The sequence below is a fragment of the Cucurbita maxima genome, unplaced genomic scaffold (genome assembly GCF_002738345.1).
Source record: "Cucurbita maxima cultivar Rimu unplaced genomic scaffold, Cmax_1.0 Cma_Scf00010, whole genome shotgun sequence".
In the NCBI taxonomy this organism is placed as follows: domain Eukaryota; kingdom Viridiplantae; phylum Streptophyta; class Magnoliopsida; order Cucurbitales; family Cucurbitaceae; genus Cucurbita; species Cucurbita maxima.
Genome location: NW_019272026.1, coordinates 2,082,625 through 2,105,277, shown reverse-complemented (window position 1 = coordinate 2,105,277; position 22,653 = coordinate 2,082,625). Strand labels below are relative to the sequence as shown.

At 35.8% G+C, this 22,653-nt stretch overlaps 1 protein-coding gene across 1 annotated transcript; it reads left to right on the top strand.

Annotated features, from left to right (window-relative positions):
* Nucleotides 1–11,239: 11,239 nt before the first annotated feature.
* On the top strand, nt 11,240–18,586 carry LOC111485386 (transcription factor LHW-like). The gene is made up of 10 exons (XM_023132252.1): nt 11,240–11,971; nt 13,485–13,697; nt 13,790–13,871; nt 14,949–14,990; nt 15,081–15,140; nt 15,381–17,159; nt 17,252–17,353; nt 17,511–17,651; nt 17,728–17,853; nt 17,955–18,586. The coding sequence occupies exons 1-10, from the start codon at nt 11,877–11,879 to the stop codon at nt 18,135–18,137; spliced, it is 2,823 nt and encodes a 940-aa protein (XP_022988020.1). The 5' UTR covers nt 11,240–11,876; the 3' UTR covers nt 18,138–18,586.
* Nucleotides 18,587–22,653: the final 4,067 nt, after the last annotated feature.

The window sequence follows — 22,653 nt, the reverse complement described above, 5'->3', positions numbered from 1 at the left end:
AACCCATCCCGAAAATTGGGTTATCAATCCAACTATCTCGAAGTCGGGTCAAAAAAATCTCTCAACCCAATCTAACCCGGACCATGTATACCCCAACTATCTCGAAGTCGGGTCAAAAAAATCTCTCAACCCAATCTAACCCGGACCATGTATACCCCTATTACGAATTTTCCATAAATGGATGAAGGTAAATATAAGATAGGTCGATATATTAATTAAGCCACAAAATGATCAATAAATAAATAAATATATATATATATATATAGTGACACGTGAAAATTAAAACATGCCCGTTAAAAGAGTTNGGAGTTTTTATTTATTTATTTATTCATTTATTAAAATAATAAAATAAAAAATAATTAAAAAAAAAAAAAAAAAAAAAAAAAAAAAAACCCTTTAGGCGCGTGCAATGTAATCAAAACTAAAACGACAACACTTTCCATTCATTCTTTGTATCTAATTATACTTCTATTTTATTTCAATTTTTATCATTTTTTGGAATCCAATGCTATTATTTCATTAAATATAATGATATCAAATCCTTTTCTTTTCTCTTATAATATTGCTCAATTGACACGCTAATCGTGTTCAAATGTCCTAACGAGCTAGTTTGAACATAGTTTAATCAGTTCAGTTGATGTAATCTCGTGTTTACGTTAAAGTTTTGAATTTTCACATTTATAAACTTTGATTAATAAATCTTGTCAAAATTGTTAAAATCGAGCTGATCGTAACCCTAAAATCAAACAGGTAAAGAAAAAATAACGAACAATAGAGAGCATGATATTTGGTGTTCGGAGGTCTCGAGGACACTTAGAGCATACACTTGAAACAAGTTTCGATTTTATTTTCATATAAAAGTGTTCGAGTTATTTTCGTTAAAAAGTTTTTTACGAGATCAACCAACATAGAACTGTAACCTTGACCATGAAGTTCTTGATCGAACGAGTTTCTAAGAAACGAAACGTTACCCACATATTTTTGAAGCATTTCTTAATCATATCAGTCGAGAAATATATAGTCTCAAGATCTCTCTCATATTCATGCATCGTTCAAACTAAGTGCTACCAATTACAACCCATCTGTTGAACGGCTCCAACTGAATCAGTCATGCTCGTGTCGTGCGATTATTGATCTACCGTTGTCTATACCTTGTAAATTAGGGTTTGTAGCCTCAACCCTTGATTTGAGCAATACATAGGGTGTTTGGTGACCATAATTAATCAAATCCACACCTCTTTGTCTATGTCTTTTAGCTTTTGGTTTATATAATTACACACGAGACATAAAGCGAGGGAAAGAAGTGCATGGGTTGGTCTAATTGCTCGAGCATAGCTCGATGGTTAATGCATTTACTTTTTCCGTTTAAAGTTCATAGTTTGATAATAGCTCGAGGGAAAGAAGTGCATGGGTTGGACTAAAAAGTTCATAGTTTAGCGTTTAAAGTTCATGATTTATGTATAATGTCCTTTATAGTTCATGCATAGTTCATGCACTGTGAGATCCCACGTAGATTGGAGAGGAGAACGAAACATCATTTACAAGTGTGTGAAAACCTCTCCCTAGCCGACACGTTTTAAAACTGTGAGGCTAATGGTGACACATAACAGACTAACGTAGACAATATCTACTAGCGATGAGCTTGAAGTATTACATACACCGATGGATACATTTTTTAAGTTGCGATTAACGAAATTATAACTACCAATTTGAATATAACTCAACTAGTTAAAACGTTAGAGTGAATAGGTCTACTAAAAAATTTAAAGAAACCCATAAAAAAATAATCCGTAATAAAGTTTTAACGTTAGAGTGTATAGTTTCAATTAAGAGGTCAGATATTTGAATTTCTTCTGAAACCAACCTAAATTCTAAATAAATAAATTACTCTACAAATAAATAAATAAAATAGCCAACAATTAAAAGTTCGAGATCTTGTGATAGATGGATTCAGAGGTCGTTCGAGTTATAAAATCAATCAATAAGTCAATTCAAATATAACTCAATAGATAAGATGTTAATTATCTCAGTTCGGTTGGAGTGGGAAACAAAACATTTTTTTTATAAGAGTGTTGAAATTTTTCCCTAGTAGAAGCGTTTTAAAACCGTGAGGCTAACAACGATATGTAACAAGACAAAGCGGATAATATCTACTAACGGTGGGCTTAATAAACATGATACAAATGCTAGACAATAGGCGATGTGCTAGCAAGGATGTTGGGTCTTCAAATAGGGGTGGACAAAACATTTAAGGTGTGGAAATCTCGAACGAAAGATTTTTTTTAATGGTGTGGAAACCTCTCTCTAGTATTATAAATGGTATCAGAGCTTGGTGTCACGATCATGCAAGGCGATTGTGACGTTGGGTCTCTAAAGGAGTGAACGAACCATTTCTTATAAGGATGTGAAAAACTATCTCTAGTAGAAAATCGTGAGACTGACCATAATACGTAACAGACCAACTTTCACCCGAATCAAGTTCTCTACAAAATTATCGACCAAATATAATGAATTTTCTTTCAATCATTGTGTCTGACTATTCTTTTTTCAACGAATTTAATCAAGATTCTAGATGCCTTTAAAATTTATAATTACATTGATCGTTAAAAGGGCAATTATTTTGTCTTCTTCAAAATCTATTTTTCACTTTAATTTAGAATCAAAACTTTATATTTACTCTTTATATTTCAACGTAATTCCAAATTTACCCTTATCGGGTAACGATAAATTCATATAACATGAGATAACATAAATTTACGTGACAGACCTGAAAAACATTAAAAGAATTTAAATTTATATCTCCTAAGCGAATTTATTAACGGAAGTTTAACTATTCGAATGACGATTGGGTTTAGCCGAACGTAATTATAATATTAAAAATATGAAAAATATGAAAAAGAAAAAAGGAAATTTAATCATTAAGCCCAACATGTTTTTTCAAGGCCCACCATAACAATCATTCACCATTACATTACTCCCATTCAATGGGACCTCTCTTATAATAAAATAAATAAATTTTTATTTTTATTTCTACAAAATTCTCGGTTATAAACGATGTTCGTATGTTGAAATGGGTCGGAATAAGACTCAAAATAATTGCTCGAGTTGTAATTTTTTAGTTCATAAAATATTTATTTATTATTTTTAAATAAAATGGGTTGGCGAATAAATAATAAAAAAAATTACACGTGTGAAATTTATTTATGGTTAATTTTTATTTTGTAAATATTATTTTTGGAGGAAAAAAAAGTAATGGAAATCTATTTAATCCAGACGGACCCACCTGGAAAATGCAAGTTCCGTACTGATGGGACCTAACCAATCAGTGACATGACACCTGTCACATGACGTGGTACTAACAAACACGTGTTAGATATGACTTAACACCATTTTTCATTTTTCTTATATTTTGATAAATCTATTTGTTTCTTTTTTTAAAAAAAAAAATAATAAATAAATTATTTATTTGTGAATAGAAATTAATTTGATTTTCAACCTTCTATTTCCTTAAATTTAAAATTTTAAAAATTAACAAATTAACTTTTAATTCTTGATAAGGACATACTCTCGGGATATACAGTGTTTCGATGAAATGTTATTTCTTTTAGGAGGTGGACGACAGAAGCCCTTGAGAAAAAACGACCCCTTACATTAGGAATAAGTATATAACGAACGGTTACATTCAGAACAGTTACACTAGAAACAACGAGGGAAACACTTCATATACACAGTACTGAAAGCTCACCCGAGCATGAGGAATCAAAAACCATAAAGATTAGGTTGAGTTATAAAAGTTTTATGGACCAATCCAAAATTTCAAGTTGATCCAGTTGGTTACTTGAATGACCTAACCCAATCCTCTATTTTCAGACTAAGTTGTATCACAAATAGCAACAAACTTCTCAAATTCGTAAAAGATGGCAACGATCACGTCCACGTATAAACTCACCTTATCAAATAGTTCATGGATTTAACTAAGACACTCTCTGTAATTCCTTTGGGATATGTGATGGATCGATCAGCTAGCTGTAGTAGTTTGATCATACACTGCACCTCCTTTAAACCTAGTTTCGTGTAGATAAATAGAGACATCAAGTCAATACTAACATCCAAATCGAACAACGTTCTACAGAAAGAAGAATTGTCAACCGTTCAAGAAAAAGTAAAGCTCCCTTGATCTTTTAATTTGTTCGATGACCTATATAACATTTGGATTGGCTGATCGGTATTGTCTTTTCCATTTCATTTGTGATCTTTCCTCTTTTCAATAAAACAGCTTTACCGTGTTCTCGAGTTCACCTAACATTTAAGTTCATATGACTTTTTAAAGAAAAAAATATTTATATTTATTTTTAAAAAAATTAAATTGGAAAAAATTTAAATAAATAGATTTTTCACACTAATAAGCAAAATATTTCAAAAGGTCAAGATTCTCATAAACTTTCCGTCCTATAATCTTCAATGATTATTTGGTGGGGCCCACCGTGTGCGGCTCTATATGTCTCCACACACTTAATTTTTTTTTTTTTTTTTTTTTTTTTTTTTTTTTTTTTTTTTTTTTTTTTTTTTTTTTTTTTTTTTTTTTTTTTTTTTTTTTTTTGTGAAATTATATTAATTTTTATTATTAACGACACAACGAATATGTATATGAATGAACAGATACCATATCCAACGAGAGCAATTCTGAGTATAAAATACTAACGATGTACATTTTTTTTTCGGTGACTTAATGATAAGAATTTCACAGTTAGGCGTACTTTTCTTTGAGCAGTTCTGAAAGAACTCGTGTTGGTTTATAGGGATAGTATTTCCTCTCGTGACCATAAAAATTAAGAGAATAAAGGTTGTTTTGAGGTCCATACGAACCACGATGATCAACTAGGGTCTATCAGTGTAAGTTAGCTGAACGCTATGGATAAACTCAAACCAACGGAGTGAAAAATTGTCGTTTGAAAATCTTGTGGGGTCAAAGATCCTAACTTTTTTATAAATATTTGATCTCTTTTTTCATTATAATTTTCATTTACCATTTAGTCAAAGATTTGAGCTAATAAATAAGAAAAAAATAAAAAAATAAAGTAATTTTCTTGCCCTACCAATGTTTAATTATATATTTTAAATGATCTCGTAAGATTTTCTAAGTGTTCTATGAAACTTTTTCGAAACTTTTGTTGACTAATAAGTTTGACTTTCGACGAACATTTATCGCTTCTTTGAAGTATCTACAATAAGATTGTCTGTAATCTTTAAGAATCTCCTTTTCATTGAAACAGTTCAAATGGTCGGTTAAGAGTGACGTTTTATGTTCTAGAAGAATGATGATGAAAATCAATTTAATAAAGTTTAAGTAACGTTCAAATTGAGATATGCATCATGTTTATTACTTTTGTGTTAGTTAACGACTTTGATTCTAGAAGGTATTGAATGTGAAATGATACGTTTTGTTGTAACAGTTCAAGCCCACCGCTAGCAGATATTGTTCCTTTTGGCTCGTTACATATCGTCGCCAGTCTCACGGTTTTAAAATGCATCTATTTGGGAGAGGTTTGTACACCCTTGCAAGAAATGCTTAGTTCCCATCTCCAACTGACGTGGGATCTCACAATCCATCCCATTTGGGAACCGAACATCCTTACTGTTACACTACTTGGCTTCTGACTCTGATACCACTTGTAATAGCCTAAATTCACTGCTAGTAGATGTTGTTCGCTTTGGCTCGTTACACATTGCTATCAGCTAAAACTACTACAATAATATGAAAACGTTTCCGCCTTTTCTTATTGTTTGCCTATGCTAGAACATTACTCGTTCATGATGATATATTTGATCATTATATTGCTTGCATGAATGTGTATGTGTTATGGGATTGTAATTTAATTTTCACATCAAAGCGTAAAATGAAACCATCATTCCCGAAAATGACATCAGTTGGCTGTGACACCCGTGTAAACATGAGGTATATGAATGAATCAAGATCACATATGAACGAGAGCTTGAATACGTTTATTTCCCGAGACAATTCTTAGGAGGTTACCTAAAATAAAACTACTCCGAGTCAAATACGTTTGATCCCTCTATTCAAATATAGTTTAGGTTCATTTATTTACTTCTCATTTACTTGAGTATCACACGAGACATTTGAGAATTAATTAGACTATAAATAATATTTCTATTATATTATACGACATTAACGTACGTGGTAAATATATTATTATTATTATTTTTGGGTTGTTATTATCATAATTATTTTATATTTCTACGTCCATTTATTTATTTATATTGAAATGATAGTTCTGATGGAGTAAATTATACTCTTTTATAATTAAAAAAGGTATGATTGCATAGAAAAATAAAAAAAAAATATTAATATCATTCTTAATTTGTGAATTTTTTAAAATTGAAATTCGTTAAATAAATAAAAAATAGAGATTTATGATTGAACCGAGATCATATTTGAATGAAACCGATCTTTAAGATCTGACGGTTAAAAATGCTTTAAAATGATTGATAGTTATTACCTATTCCAACCAGATTCATTTTTTCGGTAGTTCAACTAAATAGACACTATTTACTGTTAAACAATGGTAAAAAAATTACATCAGTAAAATTAAAGATTTTGTTTCTCGTAATTACTCAATCTAAAAGTTTTAAAAAATACGAAGGGTGTTCATATGACTCGATAAAAGTCTGGTTGAGTTAGGTTTTTCTCGGTTCAATTAGGTTGAAGTTTTTAGAAAACTGAAAGTTTCTATTGGTTTGGGGTTGACATTTTTTTTATCGGGTCAACCCGACCAACCCAATCCAACTAAACTATTCAACGTTTGTAACCGATTTTAGTGATACAATACGAGCCGTGAATGTTTAAGCTGCTCAAATCACAAACTCAATCGTTTTTTTTTTTTTTTTTTATGTTAAAAAATTTCATAAGAATCACACTCTCATGTGTCTCCCAACTAATGTTGGCTCCTCCTTTTTATGCCCCTTAACCATATATTATCTATTAAAAAACAAATAAAATTAAACTGACCCGTCAGTCACTCACCAACCCAATAAAAAACAATCAGTGCAATTCTGACCAGTATTTTGGGAGTTTGCATATCTCCCATACGCCATCTCAGCCATTGATTCTCAAAGTACGTAATCAATCAACGGTCAATACTCACCTTCACTTTTCACTTTTCACCGGCATGCGGAGTTTAAAACTTAAAATATTTAAATAAATAAATAATGCTGCGTTGGCAAAGGGGATTTTTTGGGCATTGGGTAATTGTTTCAAAATTAATGGTTAAAATTTCGAGACTTTTTTTTAATTAATTTCATAAATGATAATTTAAAAATATTGTAATTAAAAATTAGGTAATTAAAAGGGGACAGCATACTGACAATGTCAGTGTAGAGTCCAGAATCATTCTATTTATAATAATAATAATAATAATATTTGGATTTTAAAATATGATTGAAAAATATTAAATAATTATTTTCTTCATTAGATTCACAAATTGGAGTTATTTGTTTGTTTTTATTCAACTAATTTTATGAATATCTCTTCATCCTACAACTTTTTTATATTAATTTATTTACATTTAAAAGTATCTACGAGTTTACGTTCGATTATATATTTTTAGCTACTAGTTTGGTAACCAAATACTTGGTTGTGGCAGGACGTTTTCTTTAAATCGAGCTATAGAGAGAGTTGATGTTTATAATGTAAAACGAATCTACGAGCTCTGATACAAACTGTAACGACTTGTGGTTGGTACCAAAGAATAAAAAAACATGAATGATAAACATGCAACGTGTTGTGTCTTTATCATGTGTATCATAAACATGTAGAACACGACCCTATAGATCATATCCTATATATTCAAGGAGTGACCTTGTCAAGTATGTTCGAAACATGTAGACGTGATTCTATAGGTCAGAACATAAACATACGGGGAGTGACTCTTTCATACGTAGAGGAAATCAGATGAGTTCAACTAGATTGAACCAGTCGATCAGATTAAACTAGATAGGTAAATTCCGAGTTCAAACTAGACCAGTTCATACCCTTTTCTTCCTCGTGCATCCTTCCTCTAGGGTTTCTCCTTCAAGGCTACAACGTTAGAACACGACACGAGCCATATAACCTATAGTCACGATCCATGATAGTAATGGAACAAATGCCATTGGCTGTGAGGCAGCTAGAAACCCGAAACTTGAAACCCGAGAAAAGTATGAGCAACACCATTTATTAAAACTTAGAATTAAAAGCGATTAAAAATGAAAACAATTATGGTGTGGGTTCATGAAATTGAATGGCTATGGGCTAAGAGATACCCTCCCCTCATATAAATAAATTTATAATTTCGAAATAAAAAATGATTATGACCTAATTTAAAAAAATAAAAAATAAAAAAGAGTACAAAGGAATGTAATATAATATATGATGGTGAAAATATAAAATATAAAAAGAAGAGATAGCTAAAGATTAGGTTAAATAATAGGTGCAACATGCACATACTTGATTACACTCAATGGACCATTTTTAATATATTAGAGAGAGAAAGAGAAGAATCCAAATTGTTTTCGACCACAACCTAAGATTTCTTTATTAAAATATCTTTGTTCGATTATGTGATTTTTGGTTTGTTTAATGATCGGTACGTGTCAGATCTCACGTTGGTTGGAAACATAAACGAAATATTCCTTATAGAACTGTGCAAACCTCTCTCTAATTGACCGTGAGGTTGACGGAGATACATAGCGAGTTAAAACGAATAATATTTGTTAGCAGTGGACTTGAACTATTAAAGATAGTATCAGAATCAGACACCGGGTGATGAACCAATAAGGATGCTGGGTATCACAATCGCCTTTTCTTGGTAGCGGATTTGGTGATTGGGTGTCACTCACTCTCAATACAGAGTGAATCAAGCCAACTTCTGACCACGTTGCATACATGTATTCAAACCTCGAGTGGTGTTAAGCCAACATCGGTTGAAAGCAAGATTGAGAGTGGTAGCATGCAAGTAAAAAGACGACAACAACGGCTTAAACAGTATGTAACTTTTCGGGTAGGATGAATTTGACAATTAGTCACATCTCCTATGATACATTTTGAGGTATTTCATGTCTACCAGACGTAGCAATGATCTCGCCGAAACGCCATATTCTTAAAGAAAACAAGAAAGAAATAATACAACATAAATGAAAGAGGTAAAGTAGTACAAGACAAGGGTTTCGACAATGGACAACACACCTTAGACAAGCATCACCGTGACACCGAGCCTCCAAGACAGATGAATTGTGAAAATCCACATTGGTTGGAAAGAAAACGAATCATTCCTTACAAGTATGTGGAAAGCACCTATACGTAACGACTCAAAATAGATAATATTTACTAGCGAGCTTGAGCTCTTAATCAGACATATTCAATTTTTTAAATTGACCAATATATTCAATAATTTTATTAGGACGTTAAATTTTTAATTTTGTGTCTAATAAATTTATGAAATTTAAAAAATGTCGAGTACGTCACATGCAATATATTTAATAAATTAATTTAAACAAAATTATAAAAAGTTATAATACGGCAAGGGTTTGTAAAATCTAACAAAAATCTGGAAAGTGAATGTACTTTGAACTTGCTAGAATATACCCTCACCATTATTGCTAAAAAGTCCTTTAAAAAACAGTTATTTACTTTTAAATCTTTTAAAAATCATTTAATTTTAAATAATTTTTCGACCCGTAGTTTTTTCTGAACCTCTCGTGTGATAAGAGAAGTCAGAGTCTCGAAAAAATTAGAGTTGTAATCCTCTATTGAGTAGCCACACTTGTAACTCGCGCTTCCCGAATGAATGAAACAGTCAAATTGATCCCAATCGATCCAATTGAACCGAGTTTAATGTATGTATGTATATATACCGTGAATGATCTAAAGTTATGATAAAACTCTAACTAATATTTTTTTTGTTGTAGTATTTTATTTATTCTATTCTTTGTGTTCATCTAAATCGAGTATGTTGTACGATTCTCTTTTGTTCTTTGTGTTCATCTAAGTCGAGGGTGTGTTATTGTGCGTTCCTAACGTAAGTAACATAGACCATATCGTTGGAGAATGTCGGGATCATCAGGTGCCTAATCCAAATTTAGAATACTGATCGAAACGCTCGATGAAGAATATTTTTTTAAAAATTGCACAAAGAAGGAATATGGTAGGTGACACGTGCTCTTTTATTTATTTATTATATATTTTTTTTTGCGCCCCGTTTTTTTTCTCGAAAGCATTAAAAAGTGAAAAAAGTAAGGTTGCATTATAAAATAAAATAAAATAAAATAAAAAGAAAAAAGAAAATAGTTTTTTTTATGGAGGGGACATAAGGGTAATTAAACAAAAAGGTAAGGGCAATCCGCACTGCATCAGAAGCCAACCACATCCCAACACGTGTCCACACTTGAACCTCTACGGCCTCCCAAAATATAATTACCCTCTCCACTCACAAATTTATATAAATTCAAATTTACCTAAATTACAAATTTGATATTTCAATTTTGATTATAATCTATTATTAATGATTTAAAATATTCACAAAAAGTATATATTCAATCGAAAAAGGATAAAATTGTAATTTTAAGAAGCAGACAGATGGATCGAGTACGGTTCGTAAATTACTTCAAGTCGAGTTATATAATCACTCTTTTTAGCTTTCATAAGAAAGAAGACCTAATTGCTCTCGTTAATTCATAAGATTTCAAAGTTTTTTTTTTCGATTAATTACGGAAATTTCGTTCTTATAAAAATGGTTAGCTCTATTTAATTGAGGTCCGATCTTTCAACTCTTTTGATGGCTAGACCGAGAAAAATAGATTAATAAAATGAGGATGACAAAAAAAAGTATTTATTACCCGAAAAAGGACAAAAATGTAATTTGAAGAAGTGAACAGATAGACGAAGTACAATTTCAACTAAAATTTTGTCTTTGTGAAGTACTTCGAGCGAGGTAAGCAATCGCTCTCAGTTAATTCATAATATTTCAAAGTTTATTTTTTATTTTATTAATTTAGCTCTAAGAATTCCGGTTATATATATAGAAATGTTTTTCTTGAAAGGTTAAAATGGTAATTTTGTACCAATAAAATATAATAAAAGGTAGAGTGGTACTTTTGTAAATAATAGGAGATATGAGCCCGTTTTGGGAAACTCACCTTTTCTTCTTGTGTTCTTTTTATGGTGGACTTCACAGCAGTTGCAGAGCTTTTCTCACAGAGTGATTACGAGAGAAATTTGCGGAGCCAAAGTGAACGAGAAGAGGAAGGAGGAAGAAGAAGGAAGAACTGAGCAGACCCAGTTTCGAATCTCAAAGAAACCCATTTTCATCGCAATTAACTGGAAGGATCAACACCCATTTCCACTCTGAAACGACCCAGTTCTTCTTCTTGAGCTCAAATTCCCCGCTCCTCTCGGATTTTGATTCCCACCCATTTTAATTCTTCCCTGAGCTCAGAAATGGAGCAGATCATGGCAGTCTACAAGATTCAGACCTGTGGAATAGTGTAGGCGCTTTGGGAGAAAGCGCTTGTCGCTGTTCCTGCTCTGTTTCTCTCCCACTCCACCTTTTCCTCTCTGTTTTTCAAGCTTTCGGCTCGCCGGAGCATGGCTTGCCGGAGAAGAATTGTGGGAAATATTGACCCAGTTAGGAAAAGGAGCGGTGGTTTGAGAACGAAGCAGGCAGGGAGAGGATCGTGTCGTGGAAGTTAGAAATTAGAATGGGAAATTTGAAATAGCTTGAGAAATATACGGTCTCATCGGCGCTTGAGCATTTTATGTTCTTGTTCTCTACTGTTTCGTGCATGTTTTGTGTTGGGTATTATAAAAAATTGCTTCAGTAGCTATGAGGTTTTCGCTTAAAGAAACGCTCAAGGCTCTTTGTGGTTCGAATCAGTGGTGTTATTCTGTGTTCTGGAAGATCGGTTGCCAAAATTCCAAGTAAGATTTGTTCTCCAAAACCCCATGAAATCCCATGTTTTTTATTTTTGTTTGGAGCATAGGAATATCCTTAATGGGATCTGGGTTTCATTGCTTTGTTGGAGTTTAGTTCAATTGGAAAAGGGGAAGAAAAGTTAAAAAGTGCCCTAGAGATTACTGTCTTTGAATCCTTTAAAGTGGGAAGTTCATTAATTAGCTTTGGATTTATGTTTTTTTTGGTAGCTTGTGTTGTGTTGAAGTAGTTCACATGAGTGGTTAAAGCAGATTGTTTGATATGTGGCCTTTTCCTTGCTTCTTTATCCCTTTTTAGCTGATTTTTTGGATGGATTCTGCTTTGTTCTGAAGATTAATGGCCTCTGACTTTGGCTTTGGCTTTGGCTTTAGCTTCCTTGTTTGTTTTTCTCTTTCTGATATCATGTTCTGTGGACTGGCGTTTGCTTTTTAAGACCAGCTGGTCTTTGAGTAATATGTTGATGGCCTGCTTTCATAGAATCTTGGCTTGGCTGAGGGAATAGAGTTAGATGTTCATACTTTTAGATCCTTTGACTGATTTGTTTTTGTGAGATCCAACATCGGTTGGAGAGGGGAACGAAGCATTCCTTGTAAGGGTGTGGAAATCTCTCTCTAGTTGATACTAGGCTTCCAAGGGGGGTGGATTATGAGATCCTACATCGGTTAGAGAGGGGAACGAAGCATTCCTTATAAGGGTGTGAAAATCTCTCCCTAGCTGACGTGTTTAGGAGGGGAAGCTCGAAAGGGAAAGTTGAAAAAGGACAATATATGCTAGTGGTGGGCTTGGGCTGTTACAGATGGTTTCAGAGCTGGACACCGGGCGGTGTGCCAATGAGGACGTTGGACTTCTAAGGGGGGTAGATTATGAGATCCCATATTGGTTGGAGAGGGGAACGAAACATTTCTTATAAGGGTGTGGAAACCTATCCCCAACAGATGCGTTTATGAGGGAAAGCCCTGAAAGGGAAAGCCCAAATAGGATAATATCTACTAGCAGTGGGCTGGGTCTGTTACAATTGATATCAGAGTTAGACATTGGACGGTGTGCCTGCGTTCTCGCAGGGCTCCTAAGGGGGTGGATTAAGAGATCCCACCTCGGTTGGAGAGGGGAATGAAGTAGTTCTTATAAGGGTTTATGAAGGGAAGCCCAAAAGAGGACAATATATGCTAACGATGGGCTTGGGTTGTTACAAATGGTATCAGAGCTAGACATCGAGTGGCGTGCCAGTGAGGACGCTGGGCTTCCAAGGGGGGTGGATTATGAGATCCCACATCGGTTGAAGAAGGGAACGAAGTATTCGTTATAAGGGTGTGGAAACTTTGAGGGAAAACCCGAAAGGGAAAACCCAAAAATGACAATATCTATTAGCGGTGGGCGTGGGTTATTACAGTTTTCTTTTCTCAATGTTACACTGAGGCAAGGATGATATCGTCCTGCTTTGTTTCAATTTGAATCTTTAGTTATCTTTGAGCATGAATGTGAGGCATTTTGGACTTGCAGGCTCCTGATTTGGGAAGAATGCCATTACCAGCTCTTACCCAGCTTTGAGTCATCTGGAAGTGGGAGCTCCAAATTACCCCTTGGGGAATGGGAAGGATGTTGGGGGTATTCCCAAAGTTCCTCCTCACAACAGGCGAATCGTGTGGACGACAAACTTTATTCCTTAATTAACAAGATGATGTTGAATAAACAGATTAGTTTAGTAGGTGAAGGGTAAGCAGCTTCCAGAGCTCGATTATCCTCTTTTGTTCTTCTTTTCAGTACTTGTTTTAACCGAACATGCTATGCACGTTTATCGTTTTCAGGATTGTTGGGCGAGCTGCGTTTACAGGAAACCACCAGTGGATTCTGTCAAGCAATTACACCAGAGATGCTTATCCACCAGAGGTATGCATCAAATGTTTTACTGCTCATAAAGTCGTTGGAATCACGAATATTCTCAACGAGGGTATGGTACAATGGAAATGGGATTATGAGTAATTCACGTTTTAATGGTTACATCCTTTGGAAACCAACTTGCTTGTCCTGGACTCATTCTGTAATAGCCTAAGTCCACCGCTAGCAGATGTTGTCCTTTTTGGGCTTTCCCTTTCGGGCTTCCCCTCAAGGTTTTTAAAACGCGTCTGCTAGGGAGAGTTTTCTACACCTTTATAAAGAATGCTTTGTTCCCCTCTCCAACCGATATGGGATCTCAAAATTCACACCCCCCCTTGGGGGGCCAGCGTCCTTGCTGACACTTGTTTCCTTCTCCAATCAATGTAGGACTCCCCAATCTATCTCCTTCGGGGTCCAACGTCCTTGCTGGCATACCGCCTCGTGTCCACCCTCCTTAGGGACTCAGCCTCCTTGCTGGCACATTGTAACAGCTTAAGCGTACCTCTAACAGATATTGACCTCTTTGGGCTTTTCTTCAAGGTTTTTAAAACGTGTCTGCTAGGGAGAGGTTTCCACACTCTTATAAAGAATGCTTCGTTCCCCTCTCCAACCGATGTAGGATCTCGCAATCCACCCTCCTTCGACCCCAGCTTCCTCGCTGGTTCTTGTTCCCTTCTCCAATCGATGTGGGACCTCCTAGTCCAGTCCCTTTTGAGACCCAACATCCTTGCTGGCACTGCCTCACGTCCACCCCTTTAGAGGCTCAGCCTCCTCGTTGGCACATCGACCGGTGTCTGGCTCTGATACCATTTGTATCAGCCCAAGCCCACTGTTAAGCAGATATTGTCCTATTTGGGCTTTCCCTTTCGGGCTTCCCCTCAAGGTTTTTAAAACGCGTCTGCTAGGGAGAGGTTTCCATAATCTTATAAATAATGTTTATTTCCCCTTTCCAACTGACATGGGATCTCACAACATTCTTTGATCACGTTTCTAACCTCTTAAATTTACATGGTTGATGTGAAAGGTTCATGATTAAAATAGATCGTAATTTTTGCATTGACCATTAAATCTTTTGGGATGTGCTTTCAGGTTCTCAATGAGTTGCATCAACAATTTTTAGCTGGAATGAAGGTTTGATAGATTTTCCTACATCTTCTATCCCCTGTAAAAAAATTGTTTCCTCGAACAGTGTCGTGAAAAGCTTTTGTATCTCATTTGCAGACCGTCGCAGTTATTCCGGTACTTCCTCATGGAGTTGTACAGCTGGGCTCGTCCTTTTCAGTGAGTACCCATCAAAGCTTTAGTTCTGTTTGTACCTATGGCTTTTGACTAATTGTCTTATAACATACATCTGGAGGATGATACCATTGGTTACCCTGTAAATATGCTAGTGGTTGACTATCATATCAGCTATTTTCTATAGTCCGAGAACTATAGAAATCGTTCGATTACATCGAGTATTAGCTTTACCTCATCAGACTTCTGAGTTCCCTTAATGATGTTCTTGAATTGCTTCTTCAGATCATGGAGAACTTGATGTTTGTAAACGACGTAAAGAGTTTGATACTACATTTAGGGTCTGTGCCTGGTGCTCTTCTCTCTGAGACGTATGATGGAAAAGACCCTTCTCGAATGGCTGGACTTACGGACCCTTCTCGAAGTTGCAACGTGATGGATCCCTTATTGATGGATGGCAATTGCAACCCACAAGACAACTCATTGCTAGCTTCAAGGTCCAATCAGCCTTCTAATTTGCTGTTTCAAGAGATCTGGTCTAATAATCATCTTGCTGCTTCTTCAACATCGCAAAATCCTTACATGACCCGAGCTCTGGCAATTCCTCATCAAAATCTTGGTCTATCAAACGATATTCTAGCGATGAAGCCGAATCTCTCTTCAAGAGACGATTTGGAGTATGGACGTGTCAGAGCTGAAGTCATTCTTCCAAATACTGAGCCACGGTTTCACCAGCAGGCTTCTTTGAGTTCTTTGTACAACTCCCAATCTGGTGTCTTTCTATCGACCGTTGCGCATAGCAGCCTGAAATTAGTGGGAAATCAGAATCTTTCAGCTGGCTTGAATTCATCAAATACTTGTAACCCGTCTCAACTGGTGGCACCTGGTGGCATGACGATCGATAATGAAAATAGGTCCGTGACAACGAATCATCCATTAGTTGAAAGCAGCCAGTCAAAGGAAACAAAAACTATTGGTTCAAAGCCATTTTCAGTTCCAGTCTCTGTTTCTAATGACCACCGGGCAACTGAAAAAGGTGTTTATGGGGGCGAGCAGGGTGGAATCGAGGTGCAAAATGCTCTCGATTCGAAGGCCGATGAGGTTTCTTTATCTGGTGGGCTAGGTTGTTCGGTTACACCTAGTCAACGGTCACTAGAGAACTGTGGAAAAGCAATTTTGGAAGCAGCCCCATCAGCAGATAATGATTTATTTGAAGCTCTTAATACTACATGGACTCAACTGGAGAATGTCGTGTCCTTGGATGACTACATGTCTGGTCTTGCTGATGATTACTTGAACCATTTTAACGGATTTGAGAGCTCGAGACTCCCGCATATTAAAAATGAACAAATTTGTGCTCTACCGTCTTCAGGTGACGACTTGTTCGATATTCTAGGTGTGGAGTATAAGAATAAACTTCTAAGTGACAACTGGAACAGTTTATCTGAGAGTGTGCACAACAAGGACAGGCAGAATTCTGATGCATCTCAGGTAATGAACGCTCTCGAGGCTGGCTTGAGCTCAAACGTCTCTTCTACATGTAGAACGATACCTGAATCAGGGATGAATTCCATGACAGCCTCTGACCAACTTTTAGATGCTATAGTCTCCAGAGGTCACTCTGCCATCAAACAGTGTTCAGATGATAGCACTTCTTGTAGGACGACATTGACTAAAATCGGTAGCTCCTCTGGTCCGAGTAGTTTGATTTATGGACAGTCAAGTGCGCAGAGGGGAGTTTTCGGCGTCCCTAAGTCTCGGGGTGAAGTGGGGACGTTAGATAATAGCTCTTTCAGATCTGGTTGTAGACAAAATGAATTGGCAAATTGTTCTCAAAGTTCTTCAGTATATGGATCTCAAATCAGTTCATGGGTTGAACAGGGAGATAATTTGAAGCGTGACAGTAGCGTGTCGACAGCCTATTCTAAGAGGCCTGATGAAGTGAACAAATCGAGTCGTAAAAGGCTTAAACCGGGAGAGAACCCAAGACCAAGGCCCAAAGATCGCCAAATGATACAGGATCGCGTAAAGGAACTGCGAGAGATCGTGCCAAATGGAGCAAAAGTAATTCGTTTTACAAATAAACATCGAACTTTCGAACACTTTCATATCTATGATTCTCATGAACTAACTATTTTGTGTCGATTTCTTAACAGTGTAGCATAGATGCATTACTCGAAAAAACCATCAAGCATATGCTTTTCCTGCAAAGTGTCACAAAGCATGCTGACAAGTTAAAACAGACAGGAGAGTCTAAGGTATCAGATTACTTACTGTCCTATTTTTCTTCGTTAACTATTGTTCGGTTTTCTCCATGCTGTTGAGAGCTCGTAATCATGGTTCGTTATATATATCGTTCGTATTTTTATAGAATATGAAGAGATATGAGAGCTCTGTTTCCTTGGCTTATTGCAGATCATCCACAAAGAAGGCGGACACTTTTTAAAAGATAACTTCGAAGGTGGGGCAACATGGGCGTTCGAGGTTGGTTCACAAACTATGGTTTGCCCTATCATAGTTGAAGATTTGAATCCGCCACGTCAAATGCTCGTGGAGGTAGGTCTTCCGTTTAAACTCCTCTTCGGTTTTGTATAATCTTTATATTGACATTTTCATGCCCATTTTGTGGCAGATGCTTTGTGAAGAGAGGGGGTTATTTTTGGAAATAGCTGATTTGATCCGTGGTATGGGCTTGACCATACTGAAAGGAGTGATGGAGGCACGGGACGACAAGATATGGGCACGATTTGCCGTTGAGGTAAGTAAAGAATATGGTCTCGGTGTAGTAGTTAGCTCTCAGGTGGGGTAGCATGAGGGCTTTATATATGTTACTGAATCGATTTTGCTTTACATTTACAGGCCAACAGGGACGTGACTCGAATGGAAATATTCATGTCGCTCGTTCACCTGTTGGAGCAGACACTGAAAGGCAACAATGTATCGATGGTAAACGCTATAGATAACAGCCATATGATTGTTCACAACTCGTTCCCTCAGTCGACCCCGATCTCTGCAACTGGCAGGCCTGGTAGCTTGCAGTGAAAAGCTGCTTGCTCTACAAATGCTCATGGGGATGTTGAGAGCGAGCCGGGGTACACTCGCTATGACTAACATATTTCCAGTCCTAAGGTCTGTGGTTGCTCTAACCTTTTGGCTGATTTCTTTCTAAACTGTTCTTATATTGAGAGGTGTAATTTGCACCTGAACTCAGTATTTAGTTCATCTTAGGAGTGTTGTTTTCTCTATGAATGTATAATTGTTTTGATCATATTGGGGAGCTGTGCTGTTCTTCATTCCAAAGCATTTAGGGGTACTAGGATTTTATACCTTTATCCACTGAAATGTTAACTGTAAAAGGTCATAAATTGTGGTGTGATTGTAACATGAGTGATGTTTAGTAGTCATCCATTAGTTGAAATCTACACGAGTTTCAAAGAACAATTGCTTAGTTCCATGTTTATTCTAACATGCTTGCCCACCCTTTTGTGAAATCTTTCCACCAACTCTGTAAAGAGAGCTAGAACAAGTATTTGCAAAAGAAAGATCCCACCTCGGTTGAAGAGAAGAACGAAACATTCTTTATAAGGATGTGGAAACCTTTTCCTAGTAGATGCGTTTAAAAAATCTTGAGGGGAAACTCGAAAAGGAAAGTCCAAAGAGGACAATATATGCTAATAGTGGGCTTGAGTTGTTACAAATGACATAAGAGTAAAATGCCAGAGGATGTGTCAGTGAGGAGACTAAGCCTTGAAGAGGGGTGGACATGAGGCGGTGTGTCAGGAAGGACGCAAGGCCACGAAGGGAATGGATTGGGGGTGTCCCACGTCGATTGGAGAAGGGAATGAGTGTTAGTGAGGATGTTGGGCCTCGAAGGATGGATTGTGAGATTCCATATCGGTTGGGGAGGAGAATGAAACATTTTTTTTATAAGAGTGTGGAAACCTCTCCCTAGCAAACGTGTTTTAAAAATCTTGAGGGTAAGCCTGAAAGGGAAAGCCTTAAGAGGACGATATTTGCTAGCGGTGGGCTCAGACCATTACAAATGATATCAAAGCCAAACATCGGACGATGTGCTAGTGAAGATTGGAGAGTGAACCTCGAAGGGAGTGGATTGGAGGGTCGGAGAAGGGAACAAGTACCAACAATAGAAACTAACTCGAGAGAGAGATTTGTAGCATGAAAAAGGGAGTCATAGTAATCTTCACATATAGTAGAACTTGGAGTTGCAAACGATTGCATGTAAACCTAAGCTTGAGGTGAACTAGTACAAATTCTAATGTCGTTTCTTTTTATCCCTAACTCCATTACGTAGTTATCGTTGTTTAACTTCGATTTGATTCAAATGTGAAAGAGGAGGAATTATTTAGGTCTGGTTGGATCGCTCTAGTTCAACAGAGGTTACGTCTAACTCCTAACACATTTGAGTTCTCTTTCGAGCTTCGACTCGAACTTGATTCGATGGTGATTAGACTCTACAATCCAATGTAAAAAGAGATTCTCACAATAAGACATACGAACATGCAAAGTTCGCATAGGCACCAACATCATTCAATATTGTACTTAGTCTTGGATTATGCACGTCTTCTTTTTAAGGGCATGCACTCCAAAAGCAAGATATGACATAAAGTAATGAGCTAACCATCAGCTCAAACTAGAGGTACATATTGAAACATATTCTACCTCGAATGCCCTATTCATTGCTAAAATTCACCTCCTATCAAGTTAAATGTATCTCAGTTTTGATATTGTCTTGACCTGTGTAACAACCTAAGTCCATCGCTAACAGATATTGTCATATTTGGACTTTTCCTTTCGAGCTTCCACTCAAAGTCTTAAAACGCGTCCACTAGGGAGAGATTTCTATACCCTTATAAGAAATGTTCGTTCCCCTCTACAATTGATAAGAGATCTCACAATTTATCTACTTTAGGAGTATACAAGATACCTGAAATTTTCTCCGCTTTAATCAATATTAAGATTATATTTGCATTTGTAATGATGATCTTTTGGTCACTTTGTTCATCAACTCGAACTTCATTTTTTTGTAATTGATATTACAGATCAACCCCTCTCTTTAGGGAGAATTCGATCCTTTGAGTGTTTTGATGCTCGATTGAAGCACATCGAAGTAAATAATCAAAGCAGAATTAAACACTCACAACACACACTTTGTACTAAAATACTTTTAATCACAATGATTCCTAAATTCAAAATAAACGTACAACGAATGACGATTTAAAGAAGAAGAAAAAAAAAACGCTACACGATTAATAACTTCACCTAAAAATAGCTCCACGATTTATAACTTCTCTTAAAAATGTTCCACAACATCCTATGATTCAAATGTGATGCTCAATATTCAACATTGAACCAGTCAAGTTTATTAACTTACATCAAACAGTACAAGAACCATCAAATGCTCTTGTCAAACAAGAGATATAAAAACGTTAGCATGAAAACAAGTCTTAAAAACTAAGAACCGAGCATTTCTCCATCTTTCCGTCTTCGCTATGCCCTTAAATCGACATGTCCCTTAAATCGACATGTCTTGTAACAAACAAGTAGCAAGACATGTTTTGTGGCAGTCAAGTGAGAATAAAGGGATCTCTGTCAATATTTTATGTGTGGTAGAAATTAGGAATGTCTGCCAATAAATTAAGGGTAGACATTGCATTATGCAATGAAAAAAGAAAAAAAAAAAAAGAATAAAAATAGAGATATTCTGATATTGTAAAGAATAAACATATCAACCTTTGATAAGCATGATAACCCTACAAGTAAACAAAATGAGACTATGATGTCAAAAAGTTACAAGGGAAGGAGCACAAATCGATCTGTTAGTGGAGACGAACATATTCAAACTATATTATATATATATATATATATACATTAAACAATTCACTCTCTTGGGGGCCAGTGTTCTTGGTGGCACACCGTTCGGTGTCTGGTTCTGATACCATTTATAACAGCTCAAACTCACGGCTAGTAGATATTGTCTTATTTGAGCTTTTTCTTTTAGGCTTTTCTTCAAGGTTTTAAAACACGTATGTTAAAGGGATGTTTATACACCTTTATAAGGGATGTTTCGTTCTCCTCTTCAACCTATGTGACATCTCAAGATCATTTTAAAGAGGTAGTTTAAGCAAGTAAACATATTTGAGGTTATTAGTGATGCCTAAAGGAATACATTGGCTAGGAAATTCCCTTTTGTAGAGTAATTAAAGCGAAATCTTAGTGTGATAGGTTAGAGACCTACTTTTTTACATTCTATAAAGAGCTCTAGACTTGTAAGGTCAGAGTATCTATCTAACGCCTTAGTAAGATAGTACTTTATTGTTATCTTTTCGGATATTGTTGGTGAGTCATTTACTTTTAAAAGTATTCAGTAAGTAACCTCATTATTGAGGTCAAAAAATGCATTCACATATTGTATCATGATTAGTGAAACCTAATTTTCATGACTATTTCTTGGGCTCTACTTTTTTTTTTTTGGGTAGGAACGTTGGGTGTATAGTACTTCTCTACACACGGACCATATATGCCTACATGAGCCCACTAGGTGGACTCGTTAACGTACCCTCTAAGCCTAACTATGGACTAACACAAATACACGCTATCGAAAAACCAATGGAAAAGAAAGGAATGCAAATGATATCATGATGTATGCATCTGTACATAAGACTAGAGAAAAATCTATGATCATATGACATACAAGATGTAGAGATCCTGCATTAAAATCATGGATCAATGAGAAGATGCATATAAAACTTATCATGACGCTTATGAGACATACACACATATTCATGATATTTCATTTACATATATCATACATCGTACATCCTGATGTCTTGCAGGACATAAACATGTCATACCAACATAGCAATCATAATCAAACAGAAAAAGGAAGTACATGCTCCTCACCCCTTTCGCAGTTATTTCAGATATCATAACATAAATAATAACACATTAATGGGTTCATAGAGTACGTGTTATTCATGAATCAAACAATTGCATCCAATCTAAGCGTATTCCAGTAGTAAGTTCACTTATCGTTTCAGACTCAACTTGGTGCTTCTAAGCTCATCCTAACGGATCGTTCCTAGCTAAAGTAAACAATATCTACTAGCAGTTGACTTAAATTGTTATAGATAATATCAGAGCCAGACACCGGACAGTGTGCCTACGAAGACGCTAAACCCCCAAAGGGAATGAATTGTGAGATCCCACATCGGTTGAAAAGGGGAACAAAACATTCCTTATGTGGAAACCTCTCTCGAGTAGACGACGAGCTTGAGATGATACACATATCTACCTTTAAAAAACAAGTTAAATGAAAATATGTGAAAATTCTTTTGTAATTCCTTTTCAAAAACAAGTTAAATGAATGAAATAGAACATGAAGAACATTGTTATAGAAGATGGATGGCCAAAAATAAAACCAAGAAGGAAAAAAGAAAAGGCATCTAGAAATTGTGTTAGCAAAAAAGATGTCATTAATGGCTATGTAGGCAAGCCTCGTTGGCAAAGCAGCTAAGTTTTTGATGCCTCACTAGATTTT